The following is a 22790-nucleotide window of genomic DNA, read 5'->3' on the forward strand; positions in this document are numbered from 1 at the left end:
GCGGGGGAGGCTTGCTGGGACTTGTAGTACTAATGGAAAAAACAATATCTTTTTATTATCACAAAGGCTATCAGCCCCCCCATCCGCAGCCCATTGGATGGGGGGGGGGACAGCCTCGGGCTTCACCCCTGGCCCTTGGGTGGCTGGGGGGGGGGGACCCCTTGATTGAAGGGGTCCCCACTCCCCCAGGGTACCCCGGCCAGGGGTGACTAGTTGGATATTTGATGCCACGGCCGCAGGGCACGGCATAAAAGTGACCCCCGGCTGTGGCATTATCTGTCCAGCTAGTGGAGCCCGATGCTGGTGTTAAAAATACGGGGGACCCCTACTCTTTTTGTCCCCCGTATTTTTGGCACCAGCATCAGGCGCAGAGCCCGGTGCTGGTTTTAAAAATACGGGGGATCCCTGGCCAATTTTTCCCCTGCATTTTTAGAACCAGGACCAGCTCAAAGAGCCCGAGGCTGGTTATGCTTTGGAGGGGGGACCCCACGCCATTTTTTTTCCGGGTTTTTCACGTTTTTTTCCCCGTTTTTTAAAATCGCGGCAAAATCCGCCAAATCGGCCGATTTTCGCCCGCGATTCTGGCGAATCCGTTTTTCATTGAATATGGTGAATCCCGGCAGGCACCTGCCGGGATTCACCTGGCGAATTTGGTCGAATTAAAAAACGGCGATAATTGCCGCGAATTCGACCGCAATTGCATATACCCCTCAATCTTTTCACTCCATAATCTGAGGTGGAATTGACCAGACTAATAAAACAAGTAGAAGGCTCCCTCCACAAGATATCCCACTGACCAAGACTGCTCTACTAAAGTCTAGGGAGCTGGACACTCAGCAGCACAGTCCTATTGTTCTGATCTTACAAGGAATGGAGAATTTCTCTCAGGAATCTAAAGGTGTGTACATACGGTGCGAAATGCAGTTAGTCAAAATCGTAAAAAAAGTTAGTGCATATTGCACCATGTGTACACAGCTTGTGATGCCAATGCACGGTCCCGCGGGATCGTCATCGCAAGCAAAAATAGACTGTGCAGGCAAGTCAATTTTGATCATCTCGTATAAAAGAATCAAAATTGTCACTTAGCTAAAATCGGTATCGCAAGCACAGTCATCTTTGCTTGCGATACCGACCACAGTCCATTTCGCATAGTAAGAATAGGGCACAGCCCGAATCTCACCTTGTGTATGGACCATTAGCCCTAACATAACGTGGTCTGGCAGCTTTGCAGGGTAACAAGATGCATGTCTCCCTTGTGGCCTTACAAATCTCTATTTAGGACACGCCCACTAAAAATAAAATAAAAAAAATAGGAACACTAAGGTCCTCAACGTCCCTACATCTGCTAGCCAGGCCATAAGTATCAGAGGCATGTCTAAAATGTTACCTAGAAGAATCTTGTATATGCTCAGCACCTCCAAACAGACAAACAGATCCTACCCGCCTTCAAAACATCTGCCATGCTTAAAGCTTGCACCAATCTTACTATTTGTGCGATCAGGCAGTGTCTCAGAATAATGGTGGTCTGAAATAATATTTGAACATTCAACATTTCAGGTGTGGTCCATGCTTTGCAAAACAGGTCAGCCAATAGTGCAATCGACTACTCACTGTTAAGATTTGGCATGTTGCATTAAAGGCTTGCACAAAATCTCCTACACCCTGCTGCCCATGGGAATCCTCGCCTCTTGGGAGAACTCAAAATCTAACCTTCTAAGACTGAAGTGTAGAAGATGTCTCATGCTTCCAACAGCATAATGAAAAGGCTAATTCCATTCTAAATAGAGGACATGAACCCCGACAGGGTCATATATCGACTTCATCAGGTGTGCAGACATTAGAAGTATTGGCTACTGAAGATCCCACTGAGGGTGTAAAAAATAAAATAAAAAATAAGAATTTACTTACCGATAATTCTATTTCTCGGAGTCCGTAGTGGATGCTGGGGTTCCTGAAAGGACCATGGGGAATAGCGGCTCCGCAGGAGACAGGGCACAAAAAGTAAAGCTTTAGGATCAGGTGGTGTGCACTGGCTCCTCCCCCTATGACCCTCCTCCAAGCCTCAGTTAGGATACTGTGCCCGGACGAGCGTACACAATAAGGAAGGATTTTGAATCCCGGGTAAGACTCATACCAGCCACACCAATCACACTGTACAACCTGTGATCTGAACCCAGTTAACAGTATGATAACAGCGGAGCCTCTGAAAAGATGGCTCACAACAATAATAACCCGATTTTTGTAACTATGTACAAGTATTGCAGATAATCCGCACTTGGGATGGGCGCCCAGCATCCACTACGGACTCCGAGAAATAGAATTATCGGTAAGTAAATTCTTATTTTCTCTATCGTCCTAGTGGATGCTGGGGTTCCTGAAAGGACCATGGGGATAATACCAAAGCTCCCAAACGGGCGGGAGAGTGCGGATGACTCTGCAGCACCGAATGAGAGAACTCCAGGTCCTCCTTAGCCAGGGTATCAAATTTGTAGGATTTTACCAACGTGTTTGCCCCTGACTAAATAGCCGCTCGGCAAAGTTGTAAAGCCGAGACCCCTCGGGCAGCCGCCCAAGATAAGCCCACCTTCCTTGTGGAATGGGCATTTACATATTTTGGCTGTGGCAGGCCTGCCACAGAATGTGCAAGCTGAATTGTATTACACATCCAACTAGCAATAGTCTGCTTAGAAGCAAGAGCACCCAGTTTGTTGGGTGCATACAGGATAACAGCAAGTCAGTTTTCCTGACTCCAGCCGTCCTGGAACCTATATTTACAGGGCCCTGACAACATCTAGCAACCTGGAGTCCTCCAAGTCCCTAGTAGGCGCAAGGCACCAAAATAAGCTGGTTCAGGTGAAACACTGACACCACCCTAGGGAGAGAACTGGGGACGAGTCCGCAGCTCTGCCCTGTCCAAATGGACAACCAGATATGGGCTTTTTTGAGAAAAAAACCACCAATTTGACACTCGCCTGGTCCAGGCCAGGGCCAAGAGCATGGTCACTTTTCATGTGAGATGCTTCAAATCCACAGATTTGACTGGTTTTAAACCAATGTGATTTGAGGAATCCCAGAACTACGTTGAGATCCCACAGTGCCACTGGAGGCACAAAAGGGGGTTGTATATGCAATACTCCCTTGACAAACTTCTGGACTTCAGGAACTGAAGCCACTTCTTTCTGGAAGAAAATCGACAGGGCCGAAATTTGAACCTTAATGGACCCCAATTTGAGGCCCATAGACACTCCTGTTTGCAGGAAATGCAGGAATCGACCGAGTTGAAATTTCTTCGTGGGGCCTTTCTGGCCTCACACCACGCAACATATTTTTGCCACATGTGGTGATAATGTTGTGCGGTCACCTCCTTTCTGGCTTTGACCAGGGTAGGAATGACCTCTTCCGGAATGCCTTTTTCCCTTAGGAATCCGGCGTTCCACCGCCATGCCGTCAAACGCAGCTGCGGTAAGTCTTGGAACAGACATGGTACTTGCTGAAACAAGTCCCTTCTTAGCGGCAGAGGCCATAAGTCCTCTGTGAGCATCTCTTGAAGTTCCGGGTACCAAGTCCTTCTTGGCCAATCCGGAGCCATGAGTATAGTTCTTACTCCTCTACGTCTTATAAGTCTCAGTACCTTAGGTATGAGAAGCAGAGGATGGAACACATACACCGACTGGTACATCCATGGTGTTACCAGAACGTCCACAGCTATTGCCTGAGGGTCTCTTAACCTGGCGCAATACCTGTCCCGTTTTTTGTTCAGACGGGACGCCATCATGTCCACCTTTGGTATTTCCCAACGGTTTACAATCATGTGGAAAACTTCCCGATGAAGTTTCCATTCTGCCGGGTGGAGGTCGTGCCTGCTGAGGAAGTCTGCTTCCCAGTTTCCATTCCCGGAATGAAACACTGCTGACAGTGCTATCACATGATTTTCCGCCCAGCGAAAAGTCCTTGCAGTTTTTGCCATTGCCCTCCTGCTTCTTGTGCCGCCCTGTCTATTTACGTGGGCGACTGCCGTGATGTTTTTCCCACTGGATCAATACCGGCTGACCTTGAAGCAGAGGTCTTGCTAAGCTTAGAGTATTATAAATTTACCCTTAGCTCCAGTATATTTATGTGGAGAAAAGTCTCCAGACTTGATCACACTCCCTGGAAATTTTTTCCTTGTGTGACTGCTCCCCAGCCTCTCGGGCTGGCCTCCGTGGTCACCAGCATCCAATCCTGAATGCCGAATCTGCGGCCCTCTAGAAGATGAGCACTCTGTAATCACCACAGGAGAGACACCCTTGTCCTTGGATATAGGGTTATCCGCTGATGCATCTGAAGATGCGATCCGGACCATTTGTCCAGCAGATCCCACTGAAAAATTCTTGCGTGAAATCTGCCGAATGGAATTGCTTCGTAGGAAGTCACCATCTTTACCAGGACCCTTGTGCAATGATGCACTGATTTTAGGAGGTTCCTGACTAGCTCGGATAACTCCCTGGCTTTCTCTTCCGGGAGAAACACCTTTTTCTGGACTGTGTCCAGAATCATCCCTAGGCACAGCAGACTTGTCGTCGGGATCAGCTGCGATTTTGGAATATTTAGAATCCACCCGTGCTGTTGTAGCAGTATCCGAGATAGTGCTACTCCGACCTCCAACTGTTCCCTGGACTTTGCCCTTATCAGGAGATCGTCCAAGTAAGGGATAATTAAGACGCCTTTTCTTCGAAGAAGAATCATCATTTCGGCCATTACCTTGGTAAAGACCCGGGGTGCCGTGGACAATCCAAACGGCAGCGTCTGAAACTGATAGTGACAGTTCTGTACCACGAACCTGAGGTACCCTTAGTGAGAAGGGCAAATTTTGGACATGGAGGTAAGCATCCCTGATGTCTCGGGACACTATATAGTCCCCTTCTTCCTGGTTCGTTATCACTGCTCTGAGTGACTCCATCTTGATTTGAACCTTTGTAAGTGTTCAAATTTTTTTAGATTTAGAATAGGTCTCACCTAGCCTTCTGGCTTCAGTACCACAATATAATGTGGAATAATACCCCTTTTCTTGTTGTAGGAGGGGTAATTTGATTATCACCTGCTGGGAATACAGCTTGTGAATTGTTTCCCATACTGCCTCCTTGCCGGAGGGAGACCTTGGTAAACCAGACTTCAGGAGCCTGCGAAGGGGAAACGTCTCGACATTCCAATCTGTACCCCTGGGATACTACATGTAGGATCCAGGGGTCCTGTACGGTCCCAGCGTCATGCTGAGAGCTTGGCAGAAGCGGTGGAACGCTTCTGTTCCTGGGAATGGGCTGCCTGCTGCAGTCTTCTTCCCTTTCCTCTATCCCTGGGCAGATATGACTCTTATAGGGACGAAAGGACTGAGGCTGAAAAGACGGTGTCTTTTTCTGCAGAGATGTGACTTAGGGTAAAAACGGTGGATTTTCCAGCAGTTGCCGTGGCCACCAGGTCCGATGGACCGACCCCAAATAACTCCTCTTCCTTTATACGGCAATACACCTTTGTGCCGTTTGGAATCTGCATCACCTGACCACTGTCGTGTCCATAAACATCTTCTGGCAGATATGGACATCGCACTTACTCTTGATGCCAGAGTGCAAATATCCCTCTGTGCATCTCGCATATATAGAAAATGCATCCTTTAAATGCTCTATAGTCAATAAAATACTGTCCCTGTCAAGGGTATCAATATTTTTAGTCAGGGAATCCGACCAAGCCACCCCAGCTCTGCACATCCAGGCTGAGGCGATCGCTGGTCGCAGTATAACACCAGTATGTGTGTATATACTTTTTATGATATTTTCCAGCCTCCTGTCAGCTGGCTCCTTGAGGACGGCCCTATCTATAGACGGTACCGCCACTTGTTTTGATAAGCGTGTGAGCGCCTTATCCCCCCTAAGGGGTGTTTCCCAACGCGCCCTAACTTCTGGCGGGAAAAGGTATACCGCCCATAATTTTCTATCGGGGGGAACCCACGCATCATCACACACTTCATTTAATTTATCTGATTCAGGAAAAACTACGGTAGTTTTTTCACATCCCACATAATACCCTCTTTTGTGGTACTTGTAGTATCAGAAATATGTAACACCTCCTTCATTGCCCTTAACGTGTGGCCCTAATAAGGAATACGTTTGTTTATTCACCGTCGACACTGGATTCAGTGTCCGTGTCTGTGTCGACCGACTAAAGTAAACGGGCGTTTTAAAACCCCTGACGGTGTTTCTGAGACGTCTGGACCGGTACTAATTGTTTGTCGGCCGTCTCATGTCGTCAACCGACCTTGCAGCGTGTTGACATTATCACGTAATTCCCTAAATAAGCCATCCATTCCGGTGTCGACTCCCTAGAGAGTGACATCACCATTACAGGCAATTGCTCCGCCTCCTCACCAACATCGTCCTCATACATGTCGACACACACGTACCGACACACAGCACACACACAGGGAATGCTCTGATAGAGGACAGGACCCACTAGCCCTTTGGAGAGACAGAGGGAGAGTTTGCCAGCACACACCAAAAACGCTATAATTATATAGGGACAACCTTATATAAGTGTTTTCCCTTATAGCATCTTTTATATATTTCTAACGCCAAATTAGTGCCCCCCCTCTCTGTTTTAACCCTGTTTCTGTAGTGCAGTGCAGGGGAGAGCCTGGGAGCCTTCCCTCCAGCCTTTCTGTGAGGGAAAATGGCGCTGTGTGCTGAGGAGATAGGCCCCGCCCCTTTTTCGGCGGGCTCGTCTCCCGCTCTTTAATGGATTCTGGCAGGGGTTAAATATCTCCATATAGCCCCCGGAGGCTATATGTGAGGTATTTTTAGCCAAAAAAGGTTTTCATTTGCCTCCCAGGGCGCCCCCCTCCCAGCGCCCTGCACCCTCAGTGACTGCCGTGTGAAGTGTGCTGAGAGGAAATGGCGCACAGCTGCAGTGCTGTGCGCTACCTTAAGAAGACTGAGGAGTCTTCTGCCGCCGATTCTGGACCTCTTCTCGTTTCAGCATCTGCAAGGGGGCCGGCGGCGAGGCTCCGGTGACCATCCAGGCTGTACCTGTGATCGTCCCTCTGGAGCTAATGTCCAGTAGCCAAAGAAGCCAATCCATCCTGCACGCAGGTGAGTTCACTTCTTCTCCCCTAAGTCCCTCGTTGCAGTGATCCTGTTGCCAGCAGGACTCACTGTAAAATAAAAAACCTAAGCTAAACTTTTCTAAGCAGCTCTTTAGGAGAGCCACCTAGATTGCACCCTTCTCGGCCGGGCACAAAAATCTAACTGAGGCTTGGAGGAGGGTCATAGGGGGAGGAGCCAGTGCACACCACCTGATCCTAAAGCTTTACTTTTTGTGCCCTGTCTCCTGCGGAGCCGCTATTCCCCATGGTCCTTTCAGGAACCCCAGCATCCACTAGGACGATAGAGAAAAAACAAAAATGCCCCGGGAAAGGGCAAGCAGCTATAAAAATCTCATCAGGCTAAAAACATCAACCAGATTTACCAGACACAGCAAAACCCCTACAAGTAAGCAGAGCTGTAGGACCGCTGCCAAAAGTATCATCTCTGTTTGGCCACTACAGAGGCAACTGGAACTAGTGTTCCATTTCAAGCATTACCCCTGGATTGACTCCCACAATAGTACACTATGAGGTGTGAGAGAAAACGGTTGCCATGCACAAATTAAAAATGAAAGTGAACTGCAAAATAGTGAAAAATTAAAAAGGAAGCTGCAATCCTGCTTTGGGACATGATGAAAAATTATGCAAAATAATTAATGGTTATAAACAAGGCACCATATATTCAATAAGAATCAGCTCACCTCATATTCTGGACCAAAGCCTGCACGATCCAGTATTTGTTCAGACACATTCCACAGGAAAGGTATACCGCCAAGAACAAGTATGAGCTGTAAATAAATGCAACAAGTATAAAATTAAACCACATATCAAATAAAATTATACCACTTATAAAATAATACTTATATGGCCCATTATCACTAACTTTCATATCAGCAACAAAAACATTCAAATAATAAGAATTTACTTACCGATAATTCTATTTCTCGGAGTCCGTAGTGGATGCTGGGGTTCCTGAAAGGACCATGGGGGAATAGCGGCTCCGCAGGAGACAGGGCACAAAAGTAAAGCTTTTACAGGTCAGGTGGTGTGTACTGGCTCCTCCCCCTATGACCCTCCTCCAGACTCCAGTTAGGTACTGTGCCCGGACGAGCGTACACAATAAGGGAGGATTTAGAATCCCGGGTAAGACTCATACCAGCCACACCAATCACACCGTACAACTTGTGATCTAAACCCAGTTAACAGTATGATAACAGAGGAGCCTCTGAAAGATGGCTTCCTAAACAATAACCCGAATTAGTTAACAATAACTATGTACAAGTATTGCAGATAATCCGCACTTGGGATGGGCGCCCAGCATCCACTACGGACTCCGAGAAATAGAATTATCGGTAAGTAAATTCTTATTTTCTCTATCGTCCTAAGTGGATGCTGGGGTTCCTGAAAGGACCATGGGGATTATACCAAAGCTCCCAAACGGGCGGGAGAGTGCGGATGACTCTGCAGCACCGAATGAGAGAACTCCAGGTCCTCCTTTGCCAGGGTATCAAATTTGTAAAAATTTACAAACGTGTTCTCCCCTGACCACGTAGCTGCTCGGCAGAGTTGTAATGCCGAGACCCCTCGGGCAGCCGCCCAAGATGAGCCCACCTTCCTTGCGGAATGGGCCTTAACAGATTTAGGCTGTGGCAGGCCTGCCACAGAATGTACAAGTTGAATTTTGTTACAAATCCAACGAGCAATCGACTGCTTAGAAGCAGGTGCACCCAACTTGTTGGGTGCATACAGTATAAACAGCGAGTCAGATTTTCTGACTCCAGCCGTCCTTTAAATGTATATTTTTAAGGCTCTGACAACGTCCAACAACTTGGAGTCCTTCAAGTCGTCTGTAGCCGCAGGCACTACAATAGGCTGGTTCAGGTGAAACGCTGATACCACCTTAGGGAGAAAATGCGGACGCGTCCGCAGCTCTGCCCTATGTCGAATGGAAAATTAAATAAGGGCTTTTATAAAACAAAGCCGCCAGTTCAGATACTCTCCCGGCCGAAGCCAGGGCCAGTAACATAGTCACTTTCCATGTGAGATATTTCAAATCCACCTTCTTTAGTGGTTCAAACCAATTTGATTTGAGGAAATCTAAAACTACATTTAGATCCCACGGTGCCACCTTAGGCACCACAGGAGGCTGTATATGCAGTACTCCTTTGATAAAAATCTGGACCTCAGGGACTGAGGCCAATTCTTTTTGGAAGAATATTGATAGGGCCGAAATTTGAACCTTAATAGATCCCAATTTGAGACCCATAGACAATCCTGATTGCAGGAAATGTAGGAAAACGACCCAGTTGAAATTCCTCCATCGGAGCACTCCGCTGCTCGCACCACGCAACATATTTTCGCCAAATACGGCGATAATGCTTCGCGGTGACTTCCTTCCTTGCCTTTATCAAGGTAGGAATGACTTCTTCTGGAATGCCTTTTCCTTTTAGGATCTGGCATTCAAACGCCATGCCGTCAAACGCAGCCGCGGTAAGTCTTGAAAAAGACAAGTACCCTGCTGAAGCAGGTCCCTTCTCAGAAGTAGAGGCCACGGATCGTCCGTGACCATCTCTTGAAGTTCCGGGTACCAAGTCCTTCTTGGCCAATCCGGAGCCACTAGTCTTACTCCACTTTGCCGTATAATCCTCAATACCTTTGGTATGAGAGGCAGAGGAGGAAACACATATACCGACTGGTACACCCAAGGTGTTACCAGCGCGTCCACAGCTATTGCCTGCGGATCTCTTGACCTGGCGCAATACCTGTCCAGTGTTTTGTTGAGGCGAGACGCCATCATGTCCACCATTGGTTTTACCCAACGGTTTAATAGCATGTGGAAAACTTCTGGATGAAGTCTCCACTCTCCCGGGTGAAGGTCGTGTCTGCTGAGGAAGTCTGCTTCCCAGTTGTCCACGCCCGGGATGAATACTGCTGACAGTGCTATCACGTGATTCTCCGCCCAGCGAAGGATCCTGGCAGCTTCTGCCATTGCCCTCCTGCTTCTTGTGCCGCCCTGTCTGTTTACATGGGCGACTGCCGTGATGTTGTCCGACTGGATCAACACCGGTCTTCCTTGAAGCAGAGGTTCCGCCTGGCTTAGAGCATTGTAGATTGCTCTTAGTTTCAGAATGCTTATGTGAAGAGACTTTTTCAGGCTCGACCACACTCCCTGGAAATTTCTTCCCTGTGTGACTGCTCCCCAGCCTCTCAGGCTGGCATCCGTGGTCACCAGGATCCAATCCTGCATGCCGAATCTGCGGCCCTCCAATAGATGAGCCTCCTGCAACCACCACAGAAGGGATACCCTTGTCCTCGGCGACAGGGTTATCCGCAGGTGCATCTGAAGATGCGACCCTGACCATTTGTCCAACAGATCCCTTTGCATGGAATCTGCCGAAAGGGATTGCTTCGTAAGAAGCTACCATTTTTTCCCAGGACTCTTGTGCATTGATGTACAGACACCTTTCCTGGTTTTAGGAGGTTCCTGACCAGGTCAGATAACTCCTTGGCTTTTTCTTCGGGAAGAAAAACCTTTTCTGAACTGTGTCCAGAATCATCCCCAGGAACAGCAGACGAGTTGTCGGCATTAATTGGGATTTTGGAATATTCAGAATCCATCCGTGCTGCTTTAGCACCTCTTGAGATAGTGCTAAACCCATCTCTAGCTGTTCTCTGGACCTTGCCCTTATTAGGAGATCGTCCAAGTATGGGATAATTAATACGCCTTTTCTTCGAAGAAGAAATATTATCTCGGCCATTACCTTTGTAAAGACCCGAGGTGCCGTGGACAAACCAAACGGCAGCGTCTGAAACTGATAGTGACAGTTTTGTACAACGAACCTGAGGTACCCCTGGTGTGAGGGGTAATTGGAACGTGGAGATACGCATCCTTGATGTCCAAGGATACCATAAAGTCCCCTTCTTCCAGGTTCGCTATCACTGCTCTGAGTGACTCCATCTTGAACTTGAACTTCTTTATGTACAGGTTCAAGGACTTCAGATTTAGAATAGGCCTTACCGAGCCATCCGGCTTCGGTACCACAAAAAGAGTGGAATAATACCCCTTCCCTTGTTGTAGAAGAGGTACCTTGACTATCACCTGCTGAGAATACAGCTTGTGAATGGCTTCCAAAACCGTCTCCCTTTCTGAGGGGGACGTTGGTAAAGCAGACTTCAGGAAACGGCGAGGTGGCTCTGTCTCTAATTTCAACCTGTACCCCTGAGATATTATCTGCAGGATCCAGGGATTTACCTGCGAGTGAGCCCACTGCGCGCTGTAATTCTTGAGACGACCGCCTACCGCCCCCGAGTCCGCTTGCGAAGCCCCAGCGTCATGCTGAGGCTTTTGTAGAAGCCGGGGAGGGCTTCTGTTCCTGGGAAGGAGCTGCCTGTTGCTGTCTCTTCCCTCGTCCTCTGCCTCGTGGCAGATATGAATAGCCCTTTGCTCTCTTATTTTTAAAGGAACGAAAAGGCTGCGGTTGAAAGGTCGGTGCCTTTTTCTGTTGGGGAGTGACTTGAGGTAGAAAGGTGGATTTCCCGGCCGTAGCCGTGGCCACCAAATCCGATAGACCGACCCCCAAATAACTCCTCTACGCATCGCCTGTCCACTGTCGTGTCCATAAAGCTCTTCTGGCCGAAATGGACATAGCACTTACCCGTGATGCCAGTGTGCAGATATCTCTCTGTGCATCACGCATATAAAGAAATGCATCCTTTATTTGTTCTAACGACAGTAAAATATTGTCCCTGTCCAGGGTATCAATATTTTCGATCAGGGACTCTGACCAAACTACCCCAGCACTGCACATCCAGGCAGTCGCAATAGCTGGTCGTAGTATAACACCTGCATGTGTGTATATACCTTTTTGGATATTTTCCATCCTCCTATCTGATGGATCTTTAAGTGCGGCCGTCTCAGGAGAGGGTAACGCCACTTGTTTTGATAAGCGTGTTAGCGCTTTGTCCACCCTAGGAGGTGTTTCCCAGCGCTCCCTAACCTCTGGCGGGAAAGGGTATAAAGCCAATAACTTCTTTGAAATTAGCAGTTTTTTATCGGGGCACCCCACGCTTCATCACACACGTCATTTAATTCTTCTGATTCGGTAAAAACTACTGGTAGTTTTTTTACACCCCACATAATACCCTGTTTAGTGGTACCTGTAGTATCAGCTAAATGTAACATCTCCTTTATTGCCAAAATCATATAACGTGTGGCCCTACTGGAAAATACGGTTGATTCGTCACCTTCACTACCGGAATCAGTGCCTGTGTCTGGGTCTGTGTCGACCGACTGAGGCAAGGGGCGTTTTACAGCCCCTGACGGTGTTTGAGGCGCCTGGACAGGCCCTAAGTGAGTGTCCGGCCGCCTCATGTCGGCAAACGACTGCTTAAGCGAGTTGACGCTATCCCGTAATTCCACAAATAAAGGCATCCATTCTGGTGTCGACCCCCTAGAAGGTGACATCCTCATATTTGGCAATTGCTCCGCCTCCACACCAATAACGTCCTCATACATGTCGACACACACGTACCGACACACAGCAGACACACAGGGAATGCTCTATACGAAGACAGGACCCACTAGCCCTTTGGGGAGACAGAGGGAGAGTCTGCCAGCACACACCAAAAAGCGCTATATATGACAGGGATAGCCTTATGATTAAGTGCTCCCTTATAGCTGCTTTTATATTAATATATTGCCATTTATTTTGCCCCCCCTCTCTGTTATACCCTGTTTCTGTAGTGCAGTGCAGGGGAGAGACCTGGGAGCCTTCCTGACCAGCGGAGCTGTGACAGAAAATGGCGCCGTGTGCTGAGGAGATAGGCCCCGCCCCTTTTCCGGCGGGCTCGTCTCCCGCTATTTAGTACATTTAGGCAGGGGTAAATATCTCCATATAGCCTCTGGGGCTATATGTGAGGTATTTTTAGCCTTTTTAAAGGTTTTCATTTGCCTCCCAGGGCGCCCCCCCCCCAGCGCCCTGCACCCTCAGTGACTGCCGTGTGAAGTGTGCTGAGAGGAAAATGGCGCACAGCTGCAGTGCTGTGCGCTACCTTAAGAAGACTGCAGGAGTCTTCAGCCGCCGATTCTGGACCTCTTCTTGCTTCAGCATCTGTGAGGGGGCCGGCGGCGTGGCTCCGGTGACCATCCAGGCTGTACCTGTGATCGTCCCTCTGGAGCTTCATGTCCAGTAGCCAAGAAGCCAATCCATCCTGCACGCAGGTGAGTTCACTTCTTCTCCCCTCTGTCCCTCGTTGCAGTGATCCTGTTGCCAGCAGGAATCACTGTAAAATAAAAAACCTAAGCTAAACTCTCTAAGCAGCTCTTTATGAGAGCCACCTAGAATTGCACCCTTCTCGGCCGGGCACAAAAATCTAACTGGAGTCTGGAGGAGGGTCATAGGGGGAGGAGCCAGTACACACCACCTGACCTGTAAAAGCTTTACTTTTGTGCCCTGTCTCCTGCGGAGCCGCTATTCCCCCATGGTCCTTTCAGGAACCCCAGCATCCACTTAGGACGATAGAGAAAAAATAATTCATTTTTGGTTGCAGTTTTAAAGATGGTATGAAGAGGAAGCACTGTATTAAAAGAGGAGACTTAAGGAAAATAAACATACATTTTACATACTTAAAAGCAAATCCTTCTGTCAACATCACCCATCAAATTATTCCAAACACACACATTTAACAATACAACATGATAACTATGAGAGTAACTCACAGCATCCCTGACCAGCAATATGGTTGTTAGTGACCATTGTCCTGAGGTAGTGTATCTCAGGTTTACAACAGCAAAAAACACTACGGGTGGTATCCAATTACCCGCGGTCATATACTGCAGGTAATTGCATCGCCAGGTGTTATCCAGTTAGCCCCGATAAACCGGTGTGTGCCACAGGCAAAATCAAATCTCCAAAAATAGCCCTGCTGCGGATGCAAAAAACACACACGTTTCACTATACCCGTGTGTTTTCATGAGAATTTCTTTTTTTTAGGAAAAAATAAATAAAAAAATCGCGAAAAACTGACTTTTTCGCACCTGATGTTTTTCCATGACTAATTGGATACCCCCTAAGCGACTGATAGACAAAAGATAGACAAAAGAAATAAAATAAGTTATCTGCGCCAGTATATAAAGAGAGGGATTAGTAAACTCGCAATAAACAATATGTAAATATATTAATAAACTGCACTGAAACAACTTAATATTTTATAAATAGTATAGGTCTGGTGGGTGCCGTGGTTATAAAAGTCTTCTAGATGGCACAGCAGACAAGAAAACCAGCTTGGCAGGTGCCTCAGGCCAGTAGATTGGGACAAAAACCACACAGCAGGCAATAGCAGTTTCAGCTGTATAGGTGGCACCAGTCAGGTGAGTATCACAAGTGCCACAGGCCAGTAATGCATTTCATTCAGCACCGCAGACTCTATCACGTGACACTGCTATAGTCTGTTATGCTGTTTGTGTTTCTATCTACAGGGTGTGGATGCTGTGGATGCTGCTCCTGTCTGCTGTGCCGTTTGAAAGACCTATACTTGCAGCACCTATCTGGTGTGCACCTTTTATATAGGTTACATGTGGCCACTTGGTATTCATTTTTATTTTTTATGTTTAACTTTTACATTTTCTTAAAATCATTTATATACATAACATTTGCTCCTACTTATAATATAGAATATTGTTTTTTTTTCATTGCAGTATATTTTATATCAACATGTAGTTTGTATCAGTACACCAATAGGGCAGCAATATGCTGCAGCACATAGACTGATACACACAACCTGACTGTCAAGGACAGCTATGAGCGCTATGGGTGGCTCAGTATAGCAAGATGGGCCGATCCAAGGCGTATTGGAAACCCTGCAATGAGCAAATGGAGAGGTTAACAGGGATTTCCCTAAATGTATTGTAGCCATAGCAGCTATAAGACAGACCGTCAGCAAGGAGACTGTGGGGTATATGCAATTGCGGTCGAATTCCCGAAATTGTCGAATTTCTCGCCAAAAAAAAAAAATCGACAATGCAATTCAGTACTTTCCGACAAAAAAACGGACTTTCAAAATTCGACTTTTTGAAATTCGACTTTTGACAAATTCGACTTTTTTGCAATGATACACATGCTGCAATTCAACCAAAGTCTATTCAATGGAAGTTTGGAAATTCGACAACAGTGCTTTTAGACAGTAAATTCGTCATTTTCAATCCGCCACACTTTGGTGGGTGAAACTAATAAAAAAAATTTAAAACATGTTTTTTTTGTGTTTTTTTTTCTTGGTAATATCATATCTATTTATATTAGAAGGGATTAGGTACTTGGTTTGTCTTTTTTGGAGGCACAAGTATTATTTATATATTTTTAAAAATAATATATATATTTTTTTTGATGGAATGGTAAAATCCCTGAAAAAAATGGCGTGGGGTCCCCCCTCCAAAGCATAACCAGCCTCGGGCTCTTCGAGCTGGTCCTGGTTCTAAAAATGCGGGGGAAAAATTGACAGGGGTTCCCCCGTATTTTTAAAACCAGCACCGGGCTCTGCGCCTGGTGCTGGTGCAAAAAGTACGGGGGACAAAAAGAGTAGGGGTCCCCCGTATTTTATACACCAGCATCGGGCTCCACTAGCTGGACAGATAATGCCACAGCCGGGGGTCACTTTTATACAGTGCCCTGCGGCCGTGGCATTAAATATCCAACTAGTCACCCCTGGCCGGGGTACCCTGGGGGAGTGGGGACCCCTTCAATCAAGGGGTCCCCCCAGCCACCCAAGGGCCAGGGGTGAAGCCCGAGGCTGTCCCCCCCATCCAAGGGCTGCGGATGGGAGGCTGATAGCCTTGAGAAAAATGACAGAATATTGTTTTTTCCAGTAGTACTACAAGTCCCAGCAAGCCTCCCCCGCAAGCTGGTACTTGGAGAACCACAAGTACCAGCATGCGGGAGAAAAACGGGCCCGCTGGTACCTGTAGTTCTACTGGAAAAAAAATACCCAAATAAAAACAGGAGACCGACACCGTGAAAGTAAAACTTTTTTTCATACGTCGACACACACATACTTACCTATGTTCACACGCCGACATCGGTCCTCTTCTCCAAGTAGAATCCAGGGGTACCTGAAAAGAAAAGATAAATACACTCACCTCATCCATGGTCCAGAGGTAAATCCACGAACTTGTCAAAAAAACAAACCGGACACCCGTACCACACGGACTGAAAGGGGTCCCATGTTGACACATGGGACCCCTTTCCACGAATGCAGAGAGACCCCCCCGTGACAGCTGTGACTGAAAGGTCTCGTAAGCCAATCAGCGAGCGCAACGTCCTTGCACTCTGCTGATTGGCTCTGTGCGCGTCTGAGCTGACAGCGCATCGCAAAGCCTCTCCATTATATTCAATGGTGGGAACTTTGCGGCTAACGGTGGGGTCACCCGCCGGTCAGTGGCTGACCGCGGGTAACCCCACCGCTGACGGCAAAGTTCCCACCATTGAAAGTAATGGAGAGGCTTTGCGATGCGGTCTGAGGTCACACGCGCACAGCCAATCAGGTGAGCGCCACGGAAGTAGCGCTTCCTGATTGGCTGAAGGGACCTCAGTGACAGGAGTCACGTGGTGTCCCGGCATTCGGGGAAAGGGGTCTGATGTGTAAACATGGGACCCCTTTCAGTCCGGCATGGTACGGGTGTTCGTGTTTTTTTTTTTTATAAAAGTACGTGGATTATCTCCCGGACACTGGATTGAGGTGAGTCTAATTTTTTTCACAGGTACCTCGGATCGTCGGAGACTGTGGCAGTCAACGTGTCAACATAGGTAAGTATGTGTGTGTCGGCAGTGTGTAATAAAGTTGTACTTGTCAAGGTGTGTGTCTCCTGTTTTTATTTGGGTATTTTTTTCCCAGTAGTACTACAGGTACCAGCGGGCCCGTTTTTCTCCCGCTTGCTGGTACTTGTGGTTCTCCAAGTACCAGCTTGCGGGGGAGGCTTGCTGGGACTTGTAGTACTACTGGAAAAAACAATATTCTGTCATTTTACTCAAGGCTATCAGCCTCCCATCCGCAGCCTTTGGATGGGGGGGGGGGGATGCTGGGACTCCGTAAGGACCATGGGGATTATACCAAAGCTCCCAAACGGGTGGGAGAGTGCGGATGACTCTGCAGCACCGAATGAGAGAACTCCAGGTCCTCCTCAGCCAGGGTATCAAATTTGTAGAATTTAGCAAACGTGTTTGCCCCTGACCAAGTAGCTGCTCGGCAAAGTTGTAAAGCCGAGACCCCTCGGGCAGCCGCCCAAGATGAGCCCACTTTCCTTGTGGAATGGGCTTTTACCGATTTAGGCTGTGGCAGGCCTGCCACAGAATGTGCAAGTTGAATTGTACTACAAATCCAACGAGCAATAGTCTGCTTAGAAGCAGGAGCACCCAGCTTGTTGGGTGCATACAGGATAAACAGCGAGTCAGACTTTCTGACTCCAGCCGTCCTGGAAACATATATTTTCAGGGCCCTGACAACGTCAAGTAACTTGGAGTCCTCCAAGTCCCTAGTAGCCGCAGGCACCACAATAGGTTGGTTCATGTGAAAAGCAGAAACCACCTTAGGGAGAAATTGAGGACGAGTCCTCAATTCTGCCCTGTCAGAATGAAAAATTAAGTAAGGGCTTTTATATGATAAAGCCGCCAATTCTGACACACGCCTGGCTGAAGCCAGGGCTAACAGCATCGTCACCTTCCATGTGAGATATTTTAAGTCCACAGTGGTGAGTGGTTCAAACCAATGTGACTTAAGGAACCTCAAAACAACATTGAGATCCCAAGGTGCCACTGGAGGCACAAAAGGAGGTTGTATATGCAGTACCCCTTTTACAAATGTCTGAACTTCAGGTACTGAAGCCAGTTCTTTCTGGAAGAAAATCGACAGGGCCGAAATTTGAACCTTAATGGACCCTAATTTTAGGCCCATAGACAGTCCTGTTTGCAGGAAATGGAGGAAACGACCCAGTTGAAATTCCTCTGTAGGGGCCTTCTTGGCCTCACACCACGCAACATATTTTCGCCAAATGCGGTGATAATGTTTTGCGGTTACATCCTTCCTGGCTTTGACCAGGGTAGGGATGACTTCATCTGGAATGCCTTTTTCCTTCAGGATCCGGCGTTCAACCGCCATGCCGTCAAACGCAGCCGCGGTAAGTCTTGGAACAGACAAGGCCCCTGCTGGAGCAGGTCCTTTCTTAGAGGTAGAGGCCACGGGTCTTCCGTGAGCATCTCCTGAAGTTCCGGGTACCAAGTCCTTCTTGGCCAATCCGGAACCACGAGTATCGTTCTTACTCCTCTCCTTCTTATGATTCTCAGTACTTTTGGTATGAGAGGCAGAGGAGGGAACACATACACTGACTGGTACACCCACGGTGTCACCAGAGCGTCCACCGCTATTGCCTGAGGGTCCCTTGACCTGGCGCAATATCTGTCTAATTTTTTGTTTAGACGTGACGCCATCATGTCCACCTTTGGTTTTTCCCAACGGTTTACAATCAGGTGGAAGACTTCTGGGTGAAGTCCCCACTCCCCCGGGTGAAGATCGTGTCTGCTGAGGAAGTCTGCTTCCCAGTTGTCCACTCCCGGAATGAACACTGCTGACAGAGCTATCACATGATTTTCCGCCCAGCGAAGAATCCTTGCAGCCTCTGCCATTGCCCTCCTGCTTCTCGTGCCGCCCTGTCTGTTTACGTGGGCGACTGACGTGATGTTGTCCGATTGGATCAATACCGCCTGACCCTGAAGCAGGGGTTTCGCTTGACTTAGGGCATTGTAAATGGCCCGTAGTTCCAGAATGTTTATATGAAGAGATGTTTCCATGCTTGACCACAAGCCCTGGAAGTTTTTTCCCTGTGTGACTGCTCCCCAGCCTCTCAGGCTTGCATCCGTGGTCACCAGGATCCAATCCTGAATGCCGAATCTGCGGCCCTCTAGAAGATGAGCACTCTGCAACCACCACAGGAGAGACACCCTTGTCTTTGGTGACAGGGTTATCCGCTGCTGCATCTGAAGATGCGAACCGGACCATTTGTCCAGTAGATCCCACTGAAACGTTCTTGCATGGAATCTTCCGAATGGAATTGCTTCGTAAGAAGCCACCATTTTTCCCAGGACCCTCGTGCACTGATGCACTGACACCTGGGCTGGTTTTAGGAGGTTCCTGACTAGCTCGGATAACTCCTTGGCCTTCTCCTCCGGGAGAAAAACCTTCTTCTGGACTGTGTCCAGAATCATTCCTAGGAACAGAAGACGTGTCGTTGGAATCAGCTGCGATTTTGGAATATTTAGGATCCACCCGTGCTGACGTAACACTATCTGAGATAGTGCTACTCCGACTTCTAACTGTTCCCTGGACCTTGCCCTTATCAGGAGATCGTCCAAGTAAGGGATAATTAATACGCCTTTTCTTCGAAGAAGAATCATCATTTCGGCCATTACCTTGGTAAAGACCCGAGGTGCCGTGGACAACCCAAACGGCAGCGTCTGAAACTGATAATGACAGTCTTGTACTACAAACCTGAGATACCCTTGGTGAGAAGGGTAGATTGGGACGTGGAGATAAGCATCTTTGATGTCCAGAGACACCATATAGTCCCCTTCTTCCAGGTTCGCTATCACCGCTCTGAGTGATTCCATCTTGAATTTGAACCTTTTTATGTAAGTGTTCAAGGATTTCAGATTTAAAATTGGTCTCACCGAGCCGTCCGGCTTCGGTACCACAAACAGCGTGGAATAATACCCCTTTCCTTGTTGTAGGAGGGGTACCTTGATTATCACCTGCTGGGAATACAGCTTGTGAATGGCTTCCAGAACTGCCTCCCTGTCGGAGGGAGACTTTGGCAGAGCAGACTTCAGGAACCGGCGAGGGGGAAACGCCTCGAATTCCAGTTTGTACCCCTGCGATACTACCTGTAGAATCCAGGGATCCACTTGCGAGTGAGCCCACTGCGCGTTGAAATTCTTGAGACGGGCCCCCACCAAGCCTGAGTCTGCTTGTAAAGCCCCAGCGTCATGCTGAAGACTTGGCAGAAGCAGGGGAAGGCTTCTGATCCTGGGAAGCGGCTGCATGATGCAGTCTTTTTCCCCTTCCTCTGCCCGGGGCAGAAAGGAATGGCCTTTTGCTCGCTTGTATTTATGGGAACGAAAGGACTGAGTTTGAAAAGACGGTGTCTTTTTCTGTTGATGTGAAGTGACCTGGGGTAAGAAGGTGGACTTTCCAGCCGTTGCCGTGGCCACCAGGTCCGAAAGACCAGCCCCAAATAACTCCTCCCCTTTATACGGCAATACTTCCATATGTCGTTTGGAATCCGCATCCCCTGACCACTGACGCGTCCATAACGTTCTTCTGGCAGAGATGGACATAGCACTTACTCTTGATGCCAGGGTGCAAATATCCCTCTGTGCATCACGCATATATAGTAATGCATCCTTCAAATGCTCTATAGTTAACAATATATTGTCCCTATCCAGGGTATCAATATTTTCAGTCAGGGAATCCGACCACGCGACTCCAGCACTGCACATCCAGGCTGAAGCGATTGCTGGTCGCAGTATAACACCAGTATGTGTGTATATACTTTTTAGGATATTTTCCAGCCTTCTATCAGCTGGTTCTTTGAGGGTGGCCGTATCAGGAGACGGTAACGCTACTTGTTTAGATAAACGTGTGAGCGCCTTATCTACCCTAGGGGGTGTTTCCCAACGTGTCCTAACCTCTGATGGGAAAGGATATAGTGCCAATAATTTATTAGAAATTAGCAGTTTTTTGTCGGGAGAAACCCACGCTTTATCACATACCTCATTCAATTCATCTGACTCAGGAAAAACTATTGGTAGTTTTTTCACCCCCCACATAATACCCTTCTTAGTGGCATTTGTAGTGTCAGAAATGTGCAATGCTTCCTTCATTGCCGTGATCATGTAACGTGTGGCCCTACTGGACATTACGTTCGACTCATCACCGTCGACACTAGACTCCGTATCTGTGTCTGGGTCTGTGTCGACCCACTGAGGTAACGGGCGTTTTAGGGCCCCCGACGGTGTCTGAGACGCCTGGACAGGCACTAATTGATTTGCCGGCTGTCTCATGTCGTCAACAGTTTTTTGCAAAGTGTTGACATTATCACTTAATTGTTTGAACACGATCATCCAGTCAGGTGTCGACTCCCTAGGGGGTGACATCACTAACGCAGGCAATTGCTCCGCCTCCACATCATTTTCCTCCTCATACATGTCGACACACACGTACCGACACACAGCACACACACCGGGAATGCTCTGATAGAGGACAGGACCCCACGAGCCCTTTGGAGAGACAGAGGGAGAGTCTGCCAGCACACACCCAGCGCTATATATATATATATATATATACAGGGGTAACCTTATATAAGTGTTATTCCCTTATAGCTGCTGTTTATATTGTCATTTGCTGCCAATAGTGCCCCCCCTTCTCTTTTTTACCCTGATTCTGAAGCAGGACTGCAGGGGAGAGTCAGGGAGCCGTCCTTCGAGCGGAACTGTGAGGGAAAATGGCGCTTGTGTGCTGAGGAGATAGGCTCCGCCCCTTCACGACGTCCTTATCTCCCGCTTTTTTGTGTAAAAATGGCAGGGGTTAAAATACATCCATATAGCCCAGGAGCTATATGTGATGTATTCTTTTGCCACCTAAGGTATTATCATTTATATTGCGTCTCAGGGCGCTCCCCCCCAAGCGCCCTGCACCCTCAGTGACCGGAGTGTGAAGTGTGCTGAGAGCAATGGCGCACAGCTGCGGTGCTGTGCGCTACCTTAGTCTGAAGACAGGATTGTCTTCTGCCGCCGATTTCACCGGACCTCTTAGTCTCTTCTGGCTCTGTAAGGGGGACGGCGGCGCGGCTCCGGTGACCCATCCAGGCTGTACCTGTGATCGTCCCTCTGGAGCTAATGTCCAGTAGCCTAAGAAGCCCAATCCACTCTGCACGCAGGTGAGTTCGCTTCTTCTCCCCTTAGTCCCACGATGCAGTGAGCCTGTTGCCAGCAGGACTCACTGAAAATAAAAAATAAAATAAAAAAACCTAAATTAAACTTTTATTCTAAGCAGCTCAGGAGAGCCACCTAGCCTGCACCCTTCTCGTTCGGGCACAAAAATCTAACTGAGGCTTGGAGGAGGGTCATAGGGGGAGGAGCCAGTGCACACCACCTGATCCTAAAGCTTTTATTCTTGTGCCCTGTCTCCTGCGGAGCCGCTATTCCCCATGGTCCTTACGGAGTCCCAGCATCCACTAGGACGTCAGAGAAATACGGGGGATCCCATGTCAATTTTGTCCCCGCATTTTTAGAACCAGGACCAGCTCGAAGAGCCCGAGGCTGGTTATGCTTTGTAGGGGGGACCCCACGCCATTTTTTCCCGGATTTTTCCCGTTTTTTTAATTCGCGGCAAAATCCGTCAGATCGGCCGTTTTTCGCCCGCGGGAATGTCGAATCCGTTTTTCATTGAATATGGTGAATTCCGGCAGCCACCTGCCGGAATTCACCTGTCGAATTGTGTCGAATTAAAAAACGGCGATAATTTGCCGCGATTCGCCGTGAATTGCATATACCCCGGTATCTAACAGTGGCATTAGATCCATTACACTGAGCCTATTACCGGTGACAACCGGAAACACCTGATGCAGTCTCACTTTGAC

The 22790-nt window shown here is 48.1% G+C and overlaps 1 protein-coding gene across 1 annotated transcript in view; it reads right to left on the bottom strand.

The window, feature by feature from the left end:
- ZMPSTE24 (zinc metallopeptidase STE24) overlaps nucleotides 1–22790 on the bottom strand; it is a 124704-nt gene that overhangs the window by 86706 nt on the left and 15208 nt on the right. The window contains exon 3 of the mRNA XM_063954191.1: nucleotides 7813–7899. Within this exon, the coding sequence (XP_063810261.1) occupies nucleotides 7813–7899 (87 nt within the window). The remainder of the gene's footprint in view (nucleotides 1–7812; nucleotides 7900–22790) is intronic.

This window comes from Pseudophryne corroboree, chromosome 2 (assembly GCF_028390025.1).
Source record: "Pseudophryne corroboree isolate aPseCor3 chromosome 2, aPseCor3.hap2, whole genome shotgun sequence".
NCBI lineage: Eukaryota > Metazoa > Chordata > Amphibia > Anura > Myobatrachidae > Pseudophryne > Pseudophryne corroboree.